This window comes from Centruroides sculpturatus, unplaced genomic scaffold (assembly GCF_000671375.1).
Source record: "Centruroides sculpturatus isolate CEXI.00-Female unplaced genomic scaffold, Cexi_2.0 scaffold295, whole genome shotgun sequence".
Lineage (NCBI taxonomy): Eukaryota > Metazoa > Arthropoda > Arachnida > Scorpiones > Buthidae > Centruroides > Centruroides sculpturatus.
In genome coordinates, this window is record NW_019384603.1 from 284359 (window position 1) to 303692 (window position 19334).

General features: G+C 30.3%; 2 protein-coding genes across 2 annotated transcripts in view; both read right to left on the bottom strand.

Moving 5' to 3' along the window:
* Nucleotides 1-19334, bottom strand: part of LOC111625078 (cohesin subunit SA-1-like) — a 119497-nt gene that overhangs the window by 61210 nt on the left and 38953 nt on the right. Inside the window, exons 7-8 of the mRNA XM_023368108.1 lie at nucleotides 2874-2972; nucleotides 2414-2493 (exon numbers count right to left, since the gene is read on the bottom strand). Of these exons, the coding sequence (XP_023223876.1) occupies nucleotides 2414-2493; nucleotides 2874-2972 (179 nt within the window). The remainder of the gene's footprint in view (nucleotides 1-2413; nucleotides 2494-2873; nucleotides 2973-19334) is intronic.
* On the bottom strand, nucleotides 12407-13058 carry LOC111625095 (cohesin subunit SA-1-like). The gene is made up of 3 exons (XM_023368126.1): nucleotides 12776-13058; nucleotides 12492-12674; nucleotides 12407-12427 (listed from the first exon to the last, which is right to left on the bottom strand). The coding sequence occupies exons 1-3, from the start codon at nucleotides 12941-12943 to the stop codon at nucleotides 12422-12424; spliced, it is 357 nt and encodes a 118-aa protein (XP_023223894.1). The 5' UTR covers nucleotides 12944-13058; the 3' UTR covers nucleotides 12407-12421.

The window sequence follows — 19334 nt, forward strand, 5'->3', positions numbered from 1 at the left end:
GTCGATGTTAAGCCTAACGTAAACTTTTTAAAATAATAATCGTGGCTATTGTATCATTAAAAATTATTTCTTTATTTTTTACAAACAAAATAAATATATTGAAAAATATAAAAACAAAAACAATTATACTTTAGAAGTTAATCTAGTATCAAAAACGTTCAATTCAGCACGACACACGTCAGACACACAGTCCTCAGAAAAACACCACACAAAAGTGCCAGTGCTGCCAGCTAAAACACCAACAAAAAAAATATTGGAGTAGCCTAAGATATAGCCAAAGGTTGCCATGCCACAGCATTAGCAAAAATTTAAATTTGCCTACTGGAACACTTTCAGTTGACCGACTTTTAGATAAACGACACTCTACTGTACTTAAATAAAGCTGTATTCATTTGTAAAAAATAACAAACAAAAATCATAAATACTTTCCATCTGTAGCATAGAAAGGTTTCATAAAACCAAATTAAAAATATTATAAATTCTGTTGTTGCAAGCAAAAAAAGATAAGTTGAAAGCAAATAGAAAACAAAGATATTTATGACGTCTATCTATCAATACAGCAAAGATAATAAAAGGAAATTTTGATCACTTACAAGGAAACATAAATGTAATGCTATATTAAAAAGCTTTTAGACATTCATCAACATTTAACTTTTGAAAATAGATTATAAATCATAAATCATGCATAAAAACATAATAACAATTATATAAAAATATCATATATATAGTTTATTAGTTTATATATATAGTTTATACTTATATATAATAGTAATAATAATTATATATAGTTTATATTTATAGTTTATATATAGTTATATAGTTTATATTAAATATAAACGCAATCTGTTGTGCAATGGAGTATCTGTCACTCATGTTACACTCATACGTTTTCAGTATTTTTATTTATTTATTTTTGCATTATTTTTTGTGTGATTGGTTATATATGTTGTGTGTTATTCATCGATTTTTAATAATTTCTTCCCACAATTTTTCTTCATTAACAGCTTTTGGATACTCTATACATTTTGTATTCTTTAGTTCAAAAATTTCCAAATGAAACTTTTTAAATTAAACCACATTTGATATGTTCAAAGTTTAAGAGCATCTTCCCCATAAACATTACAAAATTTTTTACTATTTGTATGTCATTACATCTTTTCCAAAACTCAAAGTATATTATTCATCTAAAGATGTTTTGACTTGATTTTATTCAAACAAATTACGACAAAAAAAATTTAAAGCAAGCTTTAAAACAAAGAATATAATCTCACCATAGCAAACAATGTGTTAAATTTCATAACTGTTGTAATTAAATCACACATCCATGTTAAGAAATGATGGCTACCAAAAATATGCAAAACTTTCCGTTCAACTCAATGTAATTTTTATTTATTAATTAACCATGGCATCTGAGAAGTAGGTGTAAGCAACAAAGTCTAAGAGCTTCCTCTTAGACTTGGTTGTAATAAAGGTATACCTCGGGTTACATCTTTTTGAGATAACTGGTTCTCAATTATATGTCATTTGTCAAAAAAGTACATGAAAAAATAAAAATCAAGTTTAAGTCATTTTATTCGACTTTACGTCTGTCTGCCACAAATATTGAAGTCGTAATATCACTAGAAAAGCATTTAAAGCACATAAAATCATATTAAAATATATACTAGTATGTTCTGTATTTACAGTACATGCATTCGTAAATTTAGATTACTTTTTTCTGTACTCTATTAAAAACTAAAATTTATTTGTTTGTAAGCTTAATATAGATTCTTATTAACCGTATATTATTAAAAATGCATTTATAAATAAAATACAGAACTAGGAATGGTTATTTGTGGTTTAGCCTAATGACAAATAAATTCAAAGACAAGTAAATTTGACTTAAGTCGCCTCTCGTGGAACCAATTACTGACATAAGGTGAGGTATACCTGTATCAACAAGTGAAGTAAAAAGAAAGTTATTGCAAAGCTTGAAAATGGTATGAAAGTGGAAGATCTAGCTGCCATATATAAGATGCTAAAGTTGATGGTGTGCAACCAGTAAATACAATTTTCATTTTATTGTACAGTATTTACATGTTTTATTTATTGTTTTCATATTTTAATTTATTATTAGGCCATTTAATTGAGTTATTTTTCCCTTAAATTATGCAAATTTGCTGTTTTAAGTTTATGAAAATGGGTATTGTCAAGGTCTGGAAGTGAATTAGCAAACTTTCCATTATTTCTAATGCAAAAATTGATTCAGAATTCAAATGATTTCAAGTTCAAATAACCTTCTGAAATGAATTAAATTTGCAGTGCAAAACACAACTGTACTTTATTTTTACACTACTATTATCAATATATTACAACAATTTTATCATACAAAAAATAAACTGTTACAAATAATGTAAAAAATGAAAATACTCACTTGTGAATGCTAATTACTAACTTCACAGCATGAACAGCTACTTCATATTCCTTATCTAGAGTCATTGCAACAATTCTATCCTATAAATAATTTTTAAAAATTCAGCTTAATAAATTTATAGAAATGCAAATAAATAAAATTATCATATTCAACAGCAAACATATGCTTCAATAATTAGAAATTTACAATTCTTAGAATGTATTGCCAAATTTTACATTTATTCTTATAATAAAACTGATCTTGAGTAATACAGTCTTTAAAAATGATTCTTACATAAAATGCAACCACATTAATTAAATTTGTTCAGGACACACAAAAAGCATGCTTTAGTTATATTTCAAATACTATTCTATACACAACATACAGTCTTAATAATTACTGAAAAAATAAATTCTATATAAATTCTAAGAAATTGTTGCATATATAAAACTCATTTTTATTAAAAATATTTTACACAAACCTTAAATTTATTTGTGAAAAGTTCCAATTTGCTTGTTAATTCTTCAGAAGCATATAATGGAAGTAATGCTTGAAGACATTTCAATCTAACATCTCCAACCTAAAAACGAAAACATTTTTTAAATTGAAATATAAATATATAAAATATATTTTACAAAAAATCTAATTTTATAAATTCACCAAATCAAATTNATTTAAGTCGAAAAACGACTTAAATCAAATTTACTTGTCTCCGAATTTACTTGTCACTAGGCTAAACCACAAATAACCATTCCCAGTTCTGTATTTTATTTGTATATGAATTTTTAATAATATACCAGGTGTATAAGATTAAATCCGCTGTTTGCTAATAGATGGTGTAAGTGAGCGTATTAAGCTACCATGACGACACCATATTTTTTTTTTATGATTTTGACATCTGTCAACATTAATCAGTGCACATCATCAGCAATTTCATACAACAACATATATTTTTCCTTTGGTAATCATGTCTACTTTTGTGCCAGAAAAAGAGTATATGCGGCTGGCTTTGCTTTTCTGCTTCAATTTGAAGAAGTTGGCTGCCGAAGCACATCGAATGCTTGTGGAGGCCTGTGGCAACAGTGCTTTATCAGAAACCTCGTGCAGAGATTGATTTAATCAGTTCAAAGATGGAAATTTTGACCTGAGCAACAAGAAGCGTGAAAATTGGCCCAGGAAGGTTGAGGACCATCAACTGCAGGCTCTTTTGGATGAGGACGATACCCAATCGCAAAAAATGCTTGCCAAGCAATTGGGTGTTACTCAACCAGCCATTTCCATGCATCTATGTGCCATGGGAAAGATTCAGAAGATCGGAAAATGGGTGCCACACAAAGTGAACAATAGGCAGATGGAGCGATGCCAAAACACATGCAAAATCTTGCTCACCAGACAAAAAAGAAAGTCGTTTCTGCATCGGATTGTAACTGGTGATGAGAAATGGATATATTTCGAGAATCCTAAACTCAAGAAATCGTGAGTTGATCCAGGCAAACCATCAACATCTTCCCCAAGACCAAACACTTTGGACAGAAGACAATGCTGTGTGTTTGGTGGGATCAGCAGGGTATTGTCTACTTTGAACTGTTGAAACCTGGTGAAACTGTCAATGCCCACCGCTACCACCAACTACTGATCAAATTGCACTGTGCTCTGCGTGAAAAAAGGCCGGATTATCAGCAAAGACATGACAAGCTGATTTTCCTCCATGACAATGCACCATCGCATGTGTCAACATTGGTCCAAAACTACTTGAAGACACTCAACTGGGAGGAGCTACCCCATCCCACTTATTCACCAGACCTGGCCCCTTCCAACTATCATCTGTTTTCATTGATGGGCCACGTGCTCGCTGAGCGGCACTTCGATTCTTACGAAGATGTCTGAAAATGGCTTGATGAGTGGTTTGCCTCGAAAGAGAAGGAATTTTTTTGGCATGGTATCCACACATTGCCCAAGAGATGGAAAAAATGTGTCACTAGTGAGGGAAAGTACTTTGAATAAATTTGTTTTTGCTTTCTAAGAAAAAAATGTGTGTTTTTTCTGACTAAAAAACAGTGGATTTAAGCTTATACACCTGGTATGATTAATAAGAATCTATTTTAAGCTTACAAACAAATAAATTTTAGTTTTTAATATAGTACAGGAAAAAAGTAATCTAAATTTATGAATACATGTGCATACAGTACATACTTGTAAATGTACCTGTTTACAATTTGGTGATGTTTATAATACATCGCAGACTCTTTATTTGTGAATGTGGTTTGCTCTAAGACATTATAAAATAAGATGATTTCGTAAGGTTAAATAACAAATACAGTTCTTAAAATTTTCTTGCGACAGTAGAAAATAAACTAATTTATATTAAATTTACCAATATTGAGTGGCGCTGACAACAATGCCAAATGGTAGATATTGGAACTACCGTGGAAAACGCCAATAATGAGCACTTAAAGACCATTAAATAAGACGACAACACAGAAACACATGTTTTTATGTTTTGTTCTCTAGGATTTATGATGATTATATTAACATTTACTGTAAATGTACATATTTTAATATGATTATGTGCTTTTAACACTTTTCTAGTGATATTACAACTTCAATATTTGTGGCGAATGGACGTAAAGTCGAATAAAATGACTTATCTTGATTTTTATTTTTCCATATACTTTTTTGACAAATGACGTATAATTGAGAATGATGTAACTCGAGGTAGATCTGTATCACTGATAATTTTGTTTTATAAATAAGATTCATAAAAAATTACTAAATTATTATTATTACTATTATTATTATTATAATTTTCCTATATCATTTATTAACATTAAACAAAATACAAAATATCTATCTTCCTATAAAAATTTTAAAACAAGTAATTTAAAATCAGACATGAATGACAGATCTGATACATAAAAATTGATGTCCCAGATATAATTTAACGTGCTATAAATTAAAATTTTTATATTAAAAAATTAAAATATCTTTTCTTGATGACTTATGATATATATTTCAAAATCATCAAATTATAAATTTTCTTCTTATTTTTCATATATTTAACTAATATTAAAGCTTACTTTTCAAAAGTCTCATATATCAAAACTGTAACTATAAAAGGTAATAAAATTATATAATAAAATGGAGAGACTGCAATTTCAGTTTTTGTCTCTCAATCAATGGCTAAGTGTATTAGATTATCACTGGTCCAAAGTGAAAACCTTGTAAGTCATGAAATTATTTTATTGCCTGTATATCAAGTTGACCCTTAAAATCTGAAAATACACATGCTTTAACACTGAATAATGATTAAAGCCAAAAGTATTAAATCCAATAAACATTTTAATTATGATTAAATTCCTTTAACTGTCCAAACTCAATTTTTTTATTTTTTCTTTCTTTCTCTGGAACATTGAAAATTGTGTGTTGAGTTTTTCACTCAAGTCCTAAATATGTACCTCCACACTAAAGAACTAACAAATAAACTTCTGAAAAATTCCTTCTATATATTTCTTTATCAAAATTACTTCTTTATTGTAAATATTAGTACATGTCTTGTAAAGTAAAAAACTAGATTTCAAGTTAGCTTCTCTTCATTGTTCCCAAACAGAGCCTTATAACATTGCATATCAATAAAACATGATTAAGAATTTAACTTCCGTAAGATACTTTCTTCATGCAAGTTTTCCATATTTTATATTATTTGAACATTTTAATATAAGAAATTTTATAAAAACAGAAAAAGTGAAATGGAAATTATCAAACTATTAAGCTTAATTTTTTGAAATATATTCATATACTTTCAAGAAAAAGCTTGAAGAGGAAATAATAACAAACAAATATAACTAAATTAAATCACTTTATCAAGAAAAAGATCATATTCACTAGACTAAAATATTTTATAATTTAAATCTGCTATTCTTTATTTTTATTAAAGCCTCAACCACTACATAAGTATAGATGCTATGCTTGCTATAAATCAAAAAGATCACCACATTATTAGACAGTGGGAGTGGCCACACTGCACTTGGATGATATGTACTGTACACTATGCCTGTGTTGGACATATAGCTAGCAATTCATTGACACAGAATTTTGACTGATATTTCTGACTACAGGTATGTGCAAAACAAGCATTCATGTGTGTTTGTATAGCTGTTCTATTGTCATATAAGTTTTCTACTTCTGTAAATATATTGATATATAGGGTAGAGTTTTAATGGAAGAAATTTGAAAGTGTCCATGGAACATGTCTACTGAAGAATACCATAAAACTGGAACACATTTAAACAATATTCTTTGGATTTAGCTCCGACTCAGCTTGACTAATTTAGAACACAAGATTGAAAAGTTAATTGAAGAAGAGCAACAGCAATTTTCTCATTAGCAATTTTCACATACCAAACAGACAAAAATTTTAAATTTATATTTTTAGTAATCATATGATTGATTTTTTCTTGTGTACCTATATGCAATAAATTTGCGATTTTTTAAATAATTTTTTACGATTTTTGTTGTAATTTTTATCAAGGGTTTGTTATTTATTAATCTAAATATATAAAATTGCTTGTCCTGACTGACTGAATGACTCATTCACTCACTGATTCATCATCGCCCAGAGCAAACCGCTGGACCTAGAGAGGTGAAATTTGGTACACAGTTAGGGTACGTCATGAAAACGCACACTAAGAAGGGATGAATCAGTGAGTCAGTCAGGACAAGCAATCTATATATATATATAATTGCTTGTCCTGACTGACTCATTGACTGATTCATCATCGCCCAGAGCAAACCGCTGGACCTAGAGAGGTGAAATTTGGTACACAGTTAGGGTAAGTCATGAAAACGCACACTAAGAAGGGATGAATCAGTGAGTCAGTCAGGACAAGCAATCTATATATATATATAATTGCTTGTCCTGACTGACTCATTGACTGATTCATCATCGCCCAGAGCAAACCGCTGGACCTAGAGAGGTGAAATTTGGTACACAGTTAGGGTAAGTCATGAAAACGCACACTAAGAAGGGATGAATCAGTGAGTCAGTCAGGACAAGCAATCTATATATATATATAATTGCTTGTCCTGACTGACTCATTGACTGATTCATCATCGCCCAGAGCAAACCGCTGGACCTAGAGAGGTGAAATTTGGTACACAGTTAGGGTAAGTCATGAAAACGCACACTAAGAAGGGATGAATCAGTGAGTCAGTCAGGACAAGCAATCTATATATATATATAATTGCTTGTCCTGACTGACTCATTGACTGATTCATCATCGCCCAGAGCAAACCGCTGGACCTAGAGAGGTGAAATTTGGTACACAGTTAGGGTAAGTCATGAAAACGCACACTAAGAAGGGATGAATCAGTGAGTCAGTCAGGACAAGCAATCTATATATATATATAATTGCTTGTCCTGACTGACTCATTGACTGATTCATCATCGCCCAGAGCAAACCGCTGGACCTAGAGAGGTGAAATTTGGTACACAGTTAGGGTAAGTCATGAAAACGCACACTAAGAAGGGATGAATCAGTGAGTCAGTCAGGACAAGCAATCTATATATATATATAATTGCTTGTCCTGACTGACTCATTGACTGATTCATCATCGCCCAGAGCAAACCGCTGGACCTAGAGAGGTGAAATTTGGTACACAGTTAGGGTAAGTCATGAAAACGCACACTAAGAAGGGATGAATCAGTGAGTCAGTCAGGACAAGCAATCTATATATATATATAATTGCTTGTCCTGACTGACTCATTGACTGATTCATCATCGCCCAGAGCAAACCGCTGGACCTAGAGAGGTGAAATTTGGTACACAGTTAGGGTAAGTCATGAAAACGCACACTAAGAAGGGATGAATCAGTGAGTCAGTCAGGACAAGCAATCTATATATATATATAATTGCTTGTCCTGACTGACTCATTGACTGATTCATCATCGCCCAGAGCAAACCGCTGGACCTAGAGAGGTGAAATTTGGTACACAGTTAGGGTAAGTCATGAAAACGCACACTAAGAAGGGATGAATCAGTGAGTCAGTCAGGACAAGCAATCTATATATATATATAATTGCTTGTCCTGACTGACTCATTGACTGATTCATCATCGCCCAGAGCAAACCGCTGGACCTAGAGAGGTGAAATTTGGTACACAGTTAGGGTAAGTCATGAAAACGCACACTAAGAAGGGATGAATCAGTGAGTCAGTCAGGACAAGCAATCTATATATATATATAATTGCTTGTCCTGACTGACTCATTGACTGATTCATCATCGCCCAGAGCAAACCGCTGGACCTAGAGAGGTGAAATTTGGTACACAGTTAGGGTAAGTCATGAAAACGCACACTAAGAAGGGATGAATCAGTGAGTCAGTCAGGACAAGCAATCTATATATATATATAATTGCTTGTCCTGACTGACTCATTGACTGATTCATCATCGCCCAGAGCAAACCGCTGGACCTAGAGAGGTGAAATTTGGTACACAGTTAGGGTAAGTCATGAAAACGCACACTAAGAAGGGATGAATCAGTGAGTCAGTCAGGACAAGCAATCTATATATATATATAATTGCTTGTCCTGACTGACTCATTGACTGATTCATCATCGCCCAGAGCAAACCGCTGGACCTAGAGAGGTGAAATTTGGTACACAGTTAGGGTAAGTCATGAAAACGCACACTAAGAAGGGATGAATCAGTGAGTCAGTCAGGACAAGCAATCTATATATATATATAATTGCTTGTCCTGACTGACTCATTGACTGATTCATCATCGCCCAGAGCAAACCGCTGGACCTAGAGAGGTGAAATTTGGTACACAGTTAGGGTAAGTCATGAAAACGCACACTAAGAAGGGATGAATCAGTGAGTCAGTCAGGACAAGCAATCTATATATATATATAATTGCTTGTCCTGACTGACTCATTGACTGATTCATCATCGCCCAGAGCAAACCGCTGGACCTAGAGAGGTGAAATTTGGTACACAGTTAGGGTAAGTCATGAAAACGCACACTAAGAAGGGATGAATCAGTGAGTCAGTCAGGACAAGCAATCTATATATATATATAATTGCTTGTCCTGACTGACTCATTGACTGATTCATCATCGCCCAGAGCAAACCGCTGGACCTAGAGAGGTGAAATTTGGTACACAGTTAGGGTAAGTCATGAAAACGCACACTAAGAAGGGATGAATCAGTGAGTCAGTCAGGACAAGCAATCTATATATATATATAATTGCTTGTCCTGACTGACTCATTGACTGATTCATCATCGCCCAGAGCAAACCGCTGGACCTAGAGAGGTGAAATTTGGTACACAGTTAGGGTAAGTCATGAAAACGCACACTAAGAAGGGATGAATCAGTGAGTCAGTCAGGACAAGCAATCTATATATATATATAATTGCTTGTCCTGACTGACTCATTGACTGATTCATCATCGCCCAGAGCAAACCGCTGGACCTAGAGAGGTGAAATTTGGTACACAGTNTACAACATGGAATTCATATAAAATGGAATTATCAACAGTGTTATAGAGGGGTCGACTGTATATCATGACAACAGTGTACAAACTTGCCACCACAATCAAATTTCTCAGCATTAAGTCCACTATATGAAGACTACTAGATGTATACACATGCTGAAATCTTGTTTATTGTCAGAATAAATTATGCCACACTATCTTGTACTTCACTTTAACTCATGAATTTATGTATCCTTATATGTACATATTTCTCCTTACCAACCTTCAATTGATTGCAATTATAAGATATTGTAATGGCTATTTGCAAGAATCCACCCATGCAAACAGCCATTACAATATCTCATAGTCATATTAAAAAAACTATATAATTAATGGCATGTCACTGCACTAAGACTATGCAACAGCTCAGATCTGGCTCATATACCATCCAGCTGGCCATCTCTAATCTACATCATAAAATTTATAATTTCAATTCTGTTTGCAAAAAATTAATGCCTTAACAGGTTGTCTGCCATACGATGCGCGCGCCGTTGTAATGGAAATGCCCGTACAGTGCCATACAACAGCCCGTAGTCGTAAACAATGTAGTTTTACTCAAGGTTAAATTTTCCTGGCCTTGTACGACGTTTTCTGCATGCTTAGTGCTGGCCTCTCATGGAGATCTATTCAGTTGGCTTCAAACACTGGCAGTCGTATGGCAAATCGGTCCTAGCTATGACCGCCAACGCGTCATGTGGCGTCATGATGCAATACAAGGTCGGTGGTCATAGTTTTTTTTAATAAAAATTTATTTTTTATCTGATAGTGATTTATTTTAATAGTAAATAATTTAAAATATCGAAAATTAGTTTAATTATTCTTTTTTACCGCATATAAAGTAAATAATATTACAAAAAAAATCAAAGTATATAAGTGCGTTTTAATACATATTTACAGAAAAAAAACATCATTTGCAGTCGAAACAAAGTGTGAAATACTTTAACACACAGATGTAAATACTTTTAAGTAGGGAAGGATGTCTAGTTACAGTGGGGTTATAAAATTTATTGCCTGGGAGAAAGCAGCCTCACGTTCAAGGTCATACGACTCCCCGGTCTTTGTTTATATATACTTTTCTTATCAGTGACCCTTTTATTTATGTTATAATCAATTATTAGATATCAAATTTTCATTTTTTGGCCCCCTGATGCAAAATATCATATTACAACAGGCAGTTAATGTGTTAAATATATTCAAATGTTCTACAAATCACCATATTGGTCCAAATATAAGTTGACTCACAATTTTGGAATCTTTACTTTTTGAAAAAATTAGGACTGAATATACATTGACCTTTTATTATTAATTTTATTCACATGCAAAAATTTAGCAATTTGCATTTTAAAAAATTTGGAAAGTCATTGAAACAATACTCCATCACTTTCATCTTTATCAGAATTTTCATTATCAATCATTCCCATTTCCTATTTCATGGCCGTTATGGTTTTCAGCCTTCTCAATACACCATCATCCATTCTGTCTTACTCATTGGTAACATCTTAAAGCTATTTATAACTATGTCTTCACCAACATTCTTTCATAATTCTACTACTGTTAACTTTTACTAGAATATGTGGAATTTTTATTGATTCTTATCTATAACTGTTTATGAAAATTAGTTCATTCATTACATTTCTTCCTTTTCAAAATTACTTTAGTTAGAAATAAAAATTTTTTGAATTGGTATTTATGAATATCTGGGAATCCATCAGCATAAATGAAAAACATTTGATTGCTTTCTTAGTAATTTTTACAAATCACATTTACATCATGCATAGTTTATCAGAAAATAGTACTTAAAGGTTTGGATTTATAGAAATATATCCATTAGATACTCTTATAACTGACAAATTGTAACTTGCTGCTTTGTTGATAACCATAAAAATGAAATTAATATAAGTTACAGAAAAATTGAGACAATGTCCTATGTATTAGGTAGTAAACTGTCCAGCATCTACATCATGTCAAGGAAATAGTCTTCCTTCATATTTCATGTTTATCCAAAAAAAAAAAAAACTTTGTGTTTCACTTTTATTTATATTTTTAACAACTGTCCAAACACTTTTTATAAAGTCCAAAACATACAATCATATCAAATACATAAATTTATAATTACAATATAAATTTACACTTTACAACATAAGAAATTTCAAGTTAAGTTTTAAGCAACCTTCCTTCTCAATTTTTGACAATTGCTTGTTTAGTAGAGACTCCAGGAGTAAAATAAAGTTAAATTTAAGTTATCAAAATAAAATTTCTATAGAAGTTATCAAAACTGACTGGTTATGTTAAATACAATTAAAACAGCTTAGTTTAATCAATTGTTTGCAATCAAGCCAAACACTTGATTCCAGCACAGTTTGTAGGCTGCAATATAAAGGCCAATCACTAAATAATCAACACACCAAATTTTAGCATCAGTTTAACTCTGAACATGACGTACAGAGTTAAATGAGTACAAGTCAAGGCCAAATATAGGTCTAGAGCAATTTCTGACTCTAAAACTGGAGAAAACATCAAATGATATTTGGTTCATACAGTAATATAATAATATTGAAAATAAAGTACCTTTTCCTGACGACTTGTGGTATATATTTCAAGATCAAAATATTGTGGAATAACCATCAAATTAGCAATCTTCTCTTGATCTGCCATATATTTAGCTAGCAACTGAGGGAGAGTAAGAATGAAATGTTCAGTCAATTTAACACGATCATCTCCAACTTGTTTCAGTTCTTTAGCTGATAATTGCTGAAAAAATATTTTTCTTGTAATTTATATTTTGTTTAAATTTATTTTTATGTATTACCAAAATGTCAATATTCATTTCATGTTCCAAGTTTAAAACATACTTTACGATTTGGACCCCGTCCAACTGGTGGTTCTCCTGTAGCAGCCTGTTTGACACAGCAGACCATTATTTCAATGAGTGATGTTTCTTGCCTATCATCAAGAGGTTCTTCTTGAGATCCTGGTTCTTCTAAAAGAAGATCTGTCATACATTCCCAATCTTTCATCATAGGATTACTCTCTATCAAACTGTCCACCAAATAAGCACCATGTTCGTGTAACTACATTACAAAATATTATTAATTTACATAATTATTAGTTTATATCAATTTTTAGAACAAATATATAGGACAGCACTTTTCTAGATTTACAAAAATATGTATGTAGTGTAATAAACTCCCTTCATTTTATAATATTTTTCAATAAAAAAAAATTAAATTCCAAATTTTCTAAATTTGTTATATTTAGATATTTTTAAGAATTAATAATAATAAAGATAAAAGTAATAATAGTTACGAAAGATAAGCATTTCATATTCAGTAAGAGTTATTTCAATAATTTAGTATCTCAAGATTAGTATACTGATTTAAATAATGACTAAACAAAGAAACATTGCTTATGTTATTTACATGATAAAAACTAAAGATCCATAAAATCTAAAAATCAAAAACTCCAAAAGGAAAGAAAAATGTTTACACAGTCATCTTTTTGATGAGATATGTTTCACAAATACTTTAAGAACAAGGTTATTTCCTAGTGCAGTACAAAATATAGTTCCTCAGAATTTGTAAATGAGTGGATTACATTTTTAAATTAAACATTTCCATATTTAGAACCAAAGAATTAGCTCGTGTAATTCATTAGTTTTTCTTAGTTCTACATTTAGGGGGTGCTTCTAGTTGTGGTGAGTGTTGGTGACTTTTTTTGTTAGAGCTGAGACAAACAATGCACAATGGATTACACCTGGATTAAAAGCCATTATCTAGTTTTTAATAGTTGCTTAACAACCCTATTAACAATTAATTTAATATTATTGTTGTTAATCATGGCCGGAATTGAAACGAATCCTCGCCCGCTTCAACGTTCTCCACTAAAATCAAGTCAAACAAATATGCAAAGAAGAGGGCGTGGAAGACCCGGAAAAGAACTTGTTCAGACTTTGGAAGACACAAACCAGTTAGTGGATTTAATTGGTGAAAAATATAATTCAGAGGATGAGATGAGTATAAATACCAAGAGTATGAGAAATTCTAAAATTAAGGACTATTCTGAAACATTGGAACAGATTGAGCAGTTAAGAGAAAATGAACTGGAATACTCACTTAAATCAATTTTCCTGATCTAATTCAGGAGAAGTTTGAGACTTTAAACCAGGAAATGCAGATAATCAAATATGATATTAGATGACTTCAGGAAGACAACACGAAAATTAAAGATGAAATGAAAATCATTGGTAAAAAAATTCAACAGTGTGAAAAAAAAGTAAAACCTTGTGTAAATTTAAAAGGTATGTTAGAGTTTGAGCTAGATAGAACATTAAATGATAAAACTAAAAGAAATCTAATTATTCTAAATTTTCCATTTAAAACGATTGATAACCTGCAAGAAATAAAACAATTTATAAAAGTAAATTTAGGCTTAAAAAATATAGAAATAGAAGGTTTAATCAACTTGGAAAAAAATAATTTAAAGAATTAAATGATAAAAATGATAACAACTTTGGTTAAAGAAAGGAATCTAATCCTTAAGAAATTTTGGATGAACCGTTCCAAAATGAAGAATGAGGAAAAGAACATTGTCATAAAAACAGATTTATGTCTTAGATCTAGAATCAGGAGAAAACGACTACTTAATAAAATTAAGGTAGAAATGGCAGAAAATATCAGAGTACGAATAAAAGATGATTACTATATAAAAGATAATCACATATATACAATTGATATGGATACTAATGAATTTATATTAGTAAACCATTTTTTAGGACAAATAACCCAAAAAATCCTGACAAAGTAATAAAAGCAATAATTATACAAAATGATAATCAGGGATATAATCATATAGAAACAGATGAAGAAAATGTGAACAGAAATAAACTGACTTCGGAAAAAAAAATATAAAAAAGATTAAATTAAGATCAAAGAAAATACATAATAATGTATTATTCAGTTTTTGGAACTGCCAAGGAATCAAAGGAAAAATTCAGACAATGTCAATGAAAAAACTTATAGATTCGAATGAAATTACAGGAATAACTGAAAGGTGGTTAACAACTTTGAATTTGTCAAAAAAAAACTTATTTAGAACAAGAAAATAATATATTAACTTAATGAGTAATGCATACTGCACAAGTAAATTCGGCCGTCCTTCGGGAGGCATGTTACTTTTAATCAAGAAAAGTCTTGGAGATATTTTATATCAAACTATAAGCAAGAACTTTTTACTAGCAATAATAGAATTAAAAGACAAACTAAAAAATGCATGGAACAAACATTATTTAGGAATAATAGTAACATATCTACAGCCAAACAGTGGAAAAGAAACCAATATTAAATGAAATTCAATATTATCTAAATAAATGGGATTTTTTTTTACTCATCTGTGGTTGATCGAAGATTTTAACTCTTGTATAGGAGAGATGTCGGAGACAAAGATTTTTCAAAATTATAAAAATATGAATAATAAAAGACAATCTAAAGATAAAATTTTAAATAGTGAAGGTAAAGCTCTATTAGAATTTATTAGAATTTATTCATTTAATTGGTAGTCCTAAATGGAAGAATAGAAGGAGATGGTCCCGCAGAATTTACTTATATATCGCATACAGGAAAATCAATTGTAGACTATGTTATATGCTCTGAGACCTTAATTGAATACTGCCAATCTTTGACAGTACTGGATGAGGACTCATCTGATCATTTTCCAGTACAACTTAAGTTAATAATGGATGGAGAAATGAAAAGGAAAATAATAGAGATGATCAGTCAGTAATATTTAATAGTAAATTTACCTCAAACTACAACAAACAGAAATGGTTAAGGGAGGCAGAGGATATGACAGCAAATTTGATATCGTTAGAAAACGAGAAAGAACCTATAGTTAATTATCAGAGATTGATATCAAAACTAGAAGAATGCAAATTTAAGAAATGTAACTCCGCCAATAAGCATAGATATAAAAATGAGTGGTTTGATAACTCATGTTATTATTATAAAATTAAAAAACAAAAAACTTAAAAGCTTTCAGGAAGAGCAATACAACAGAAGAACTGATAAACTATGTTAAAACTAAGAAAATTTATTTGAACTTAATCAAGGCCAAAAATAAATTATATTTGAACATAAATAGGAAATTAATAGAATCTAAAGATACAAGAGTATTTTAGAAGATATTAAATAGTTTTCGAAGGAAAAAGTCCAAATGTTCTAATAAAAATAGAATAAACTATAATAAGTGGGTAGAATATTATAGAGAGTTTTCTGACGAGTATTTATACAATGAAAGAAACATTAATATGGAGGTGATAACATCTCATCAAATTAGTCAAGAAGAAATAATAAGTATAAATGAAGTTCAGAAAAGATTATCGATTCTAAAAATAAATCAGCTCTTAGCTCTGATGGAATTCCATATTCATTTATTAAATTATTGCCTTACAACCTAATTCAATATTTGACCAGATTTTTTAATAAAATATATTTCTCCAGTATAATACCTACAAATTGGAATGAGGTAATATTTACTATGATTTTTAAACATGGTAGTAGAAATGAACCAGCAAACTATACGACAATTGCACTACTGTCAAGTTTTAGGAAAATATTTACAGCTACACTTGCGGAGAAATTTAAAAATTGGATAGAGACAAATAAATATAAGAATCCTACGCAATATGCTTTTATAGAAAACGGCGAAACACAAATGGCTCTTTTCATTTTGTTAACAGCAATTCAGTTACAATTACTGAAGAAAAGACAGAAGGTATTTGCGATGTTTTTGGACTTAAAAAAGCATTTGACACAATTAGCATTAAGTTGCTACAAAAGAAATTGAGTAAATATAATGCAAGTAGCTACTTTATAAAAATGATTGACCAATTATATGGAAAATATGATGTAATTATTAAACAAAATAATATATACTGGAGATCTTTTCATACAAATAGAGGTTTATTACAGGGTGATTCCTTATCACCATATTTGTTTAATTTTTACTTATTTGACTTAAATAACTGTTTTTTAAGAGAAGAGGATGGAATATATATTAATAATATGAGTATACACTCATTGTCATATGCAGATGACATAGTTATAATGGCGCCTACTGCCGTAGCTTTATGTAGGAAAATACAACAAATAGTTGAATACTTAGATAACCTGAAGGTTAAAATAAATCCAAGTAAATCAGAAATTATGATTTTTAGAAATGGTACAAATCCTCCAAAAAGATATAAGTCCTTTTATATCAAGAAAAAATAAGAATTGTAAATGAAAGTAAATTTCTAGGGATAATATTTACGTCAAATTTATCTTTCAACAAACAGTATAAGAATACAGTAGCCAAAGCCAGAAATCTAATAAATAATTTGATGGGATTATTTTGTAAACTAAAAGTAAGAAATGTTAAAACCCATTTTCAATTATTTAACTCATTAGTGATAAACTCTCTGTGCTGTGCTGCTCCAATTTGGAGTCTAAACAATTTTAATGATATGGAAGAAATTCGAAATATTTTTATTAGAAGAATATTTCAACTTGAATTTAATATTCCTGGTAGTGCGTTGCGTCTAGAATTAATGAGGTATAAACTTAATACAATACGGATTAAACATTATATAAAATTTCTACAAAAAATGATTAATGCAAAAGATTTGACAACAAAACTTGTATATTTATTATATAAAAAATCAAGAATTAAAGATATTANTTTCTTCTTATTTTTCATATATTTAACTAATATTAAAGCTTACTTTTCAAAAGTCTCATATATCAAAACTGTAACTATAAAAGGTAATAAAATTATATAATAAAATGGAGAGACTGCAATTTCAGTTTTTGTCTCTCAATCAATGGCTAAGTGTATTAGATTATCACTGGTCCAAAGTGAAAACCTTGTAAGTCATGAAATTATTTTATTGCCTGTATATCAAGTTGACCCTTAAAATCTGAAAATACACATGCTTTAACACTGAATAATGATTAAAGCCAAAAGTATTAAATCCAATAAACATTTTAATTATGATTAAATTCCTTTAACTGTCCAAACTCAATTTTTTTATTTTTTCTTTCTTTCTCTGGAACATTGAAAATTGTGTGTTGAGTTTTTCACTCAAGTCCTAAATATGTACCTCCACACTAAAGAACTAACAAATAAACTTCTGAAAAATTCCTTCTATATATTTCTTTATCAAAATTACTTCTTTATTGTAAATATTAGTACATGTCTTGTAAAGTAAAAAACTAGATTTCAAGTTAGCTTCTCTTCATTGTTCCCAAACAGAGCCTTATAACATTGCATATCAATAAAACATGATTAAGAATTTAACTTCCGTAAGATACTTTCTTCATGCAAGTTTTCCATATTTTATATTATTTGAACATTTTAATATAAGAAATTTTATAAAAACAGAAAAAGTGAAATGGAAATTATCAAACTATTAAGCTTAATTTTTTGAAATATATTCATATACTTTCAAGAAAAAGCTTGAAGAGGAAATAATAACAAACAAATATAACTAAATTAAATCACTTTATCAAGAAAAAGATCATATTCACTAGACTAAAATATTTTATAATTTAAATCTGCTATTCTTTATTTTTATTAAAGCCTCAACCACTACATAAGTATAGATGCTATGCTTGCTATAAATCAAAAAGATCACCACATTATTAGACAGTGGGAGTGGCCACACTGCACTTGGATGATATGTACTGTACACTATGCCTGTGTTGGACATATAGCTAGCAATTCATTGACACAGAATTTTGACTGATATTTCTGACTACAGGTATGTGCAAAACAAGCATTCATGTGTGTTTGTATAGCTGTTCTATTGTCATATAAGTTTTCTACTTCTGTAAATATATTGATATATAGGGTAGAGTTTTAATGGAAGAAATTTGAAAGTGTCCATGGAACATGTCTACTGAAGAATACCATAAAACTGGAACACATTTAAACAATATTCTTTGGATTTAGCTCCGACTCAGCTTGACTAATTTAGAACACAAGATTGAAAAGTTAATTGAAGAAGAGCAACAGCAATTTTCTCATTAGCAATTTTCACATACCAAACAGACAAAAATTTTAAATTTATATTTTTAGTAATCATATGATTGATTTTTTCTTGTGTACCTATATGCAATAAATTTGCGATTTTTTAAATAATTTTTTACGATTTTTGTTGTAATTTTTATCAAGGGTTTGTTATTTATTAATCTAAATATATAAAATTGCTTGTCCTGACTGACTCACTCATTCATTCACTGATTCATCATCGCCCAGAGCAAACCGCTTAACCTAAAGAGGTGAAATTTGGTACACAGTTAGGGTACGTCATGGAAACGCACACTAAGAAAGGATTTTTCGAAATTCCAACGCGGGGGGGTGAGGGGGAGCATTAAG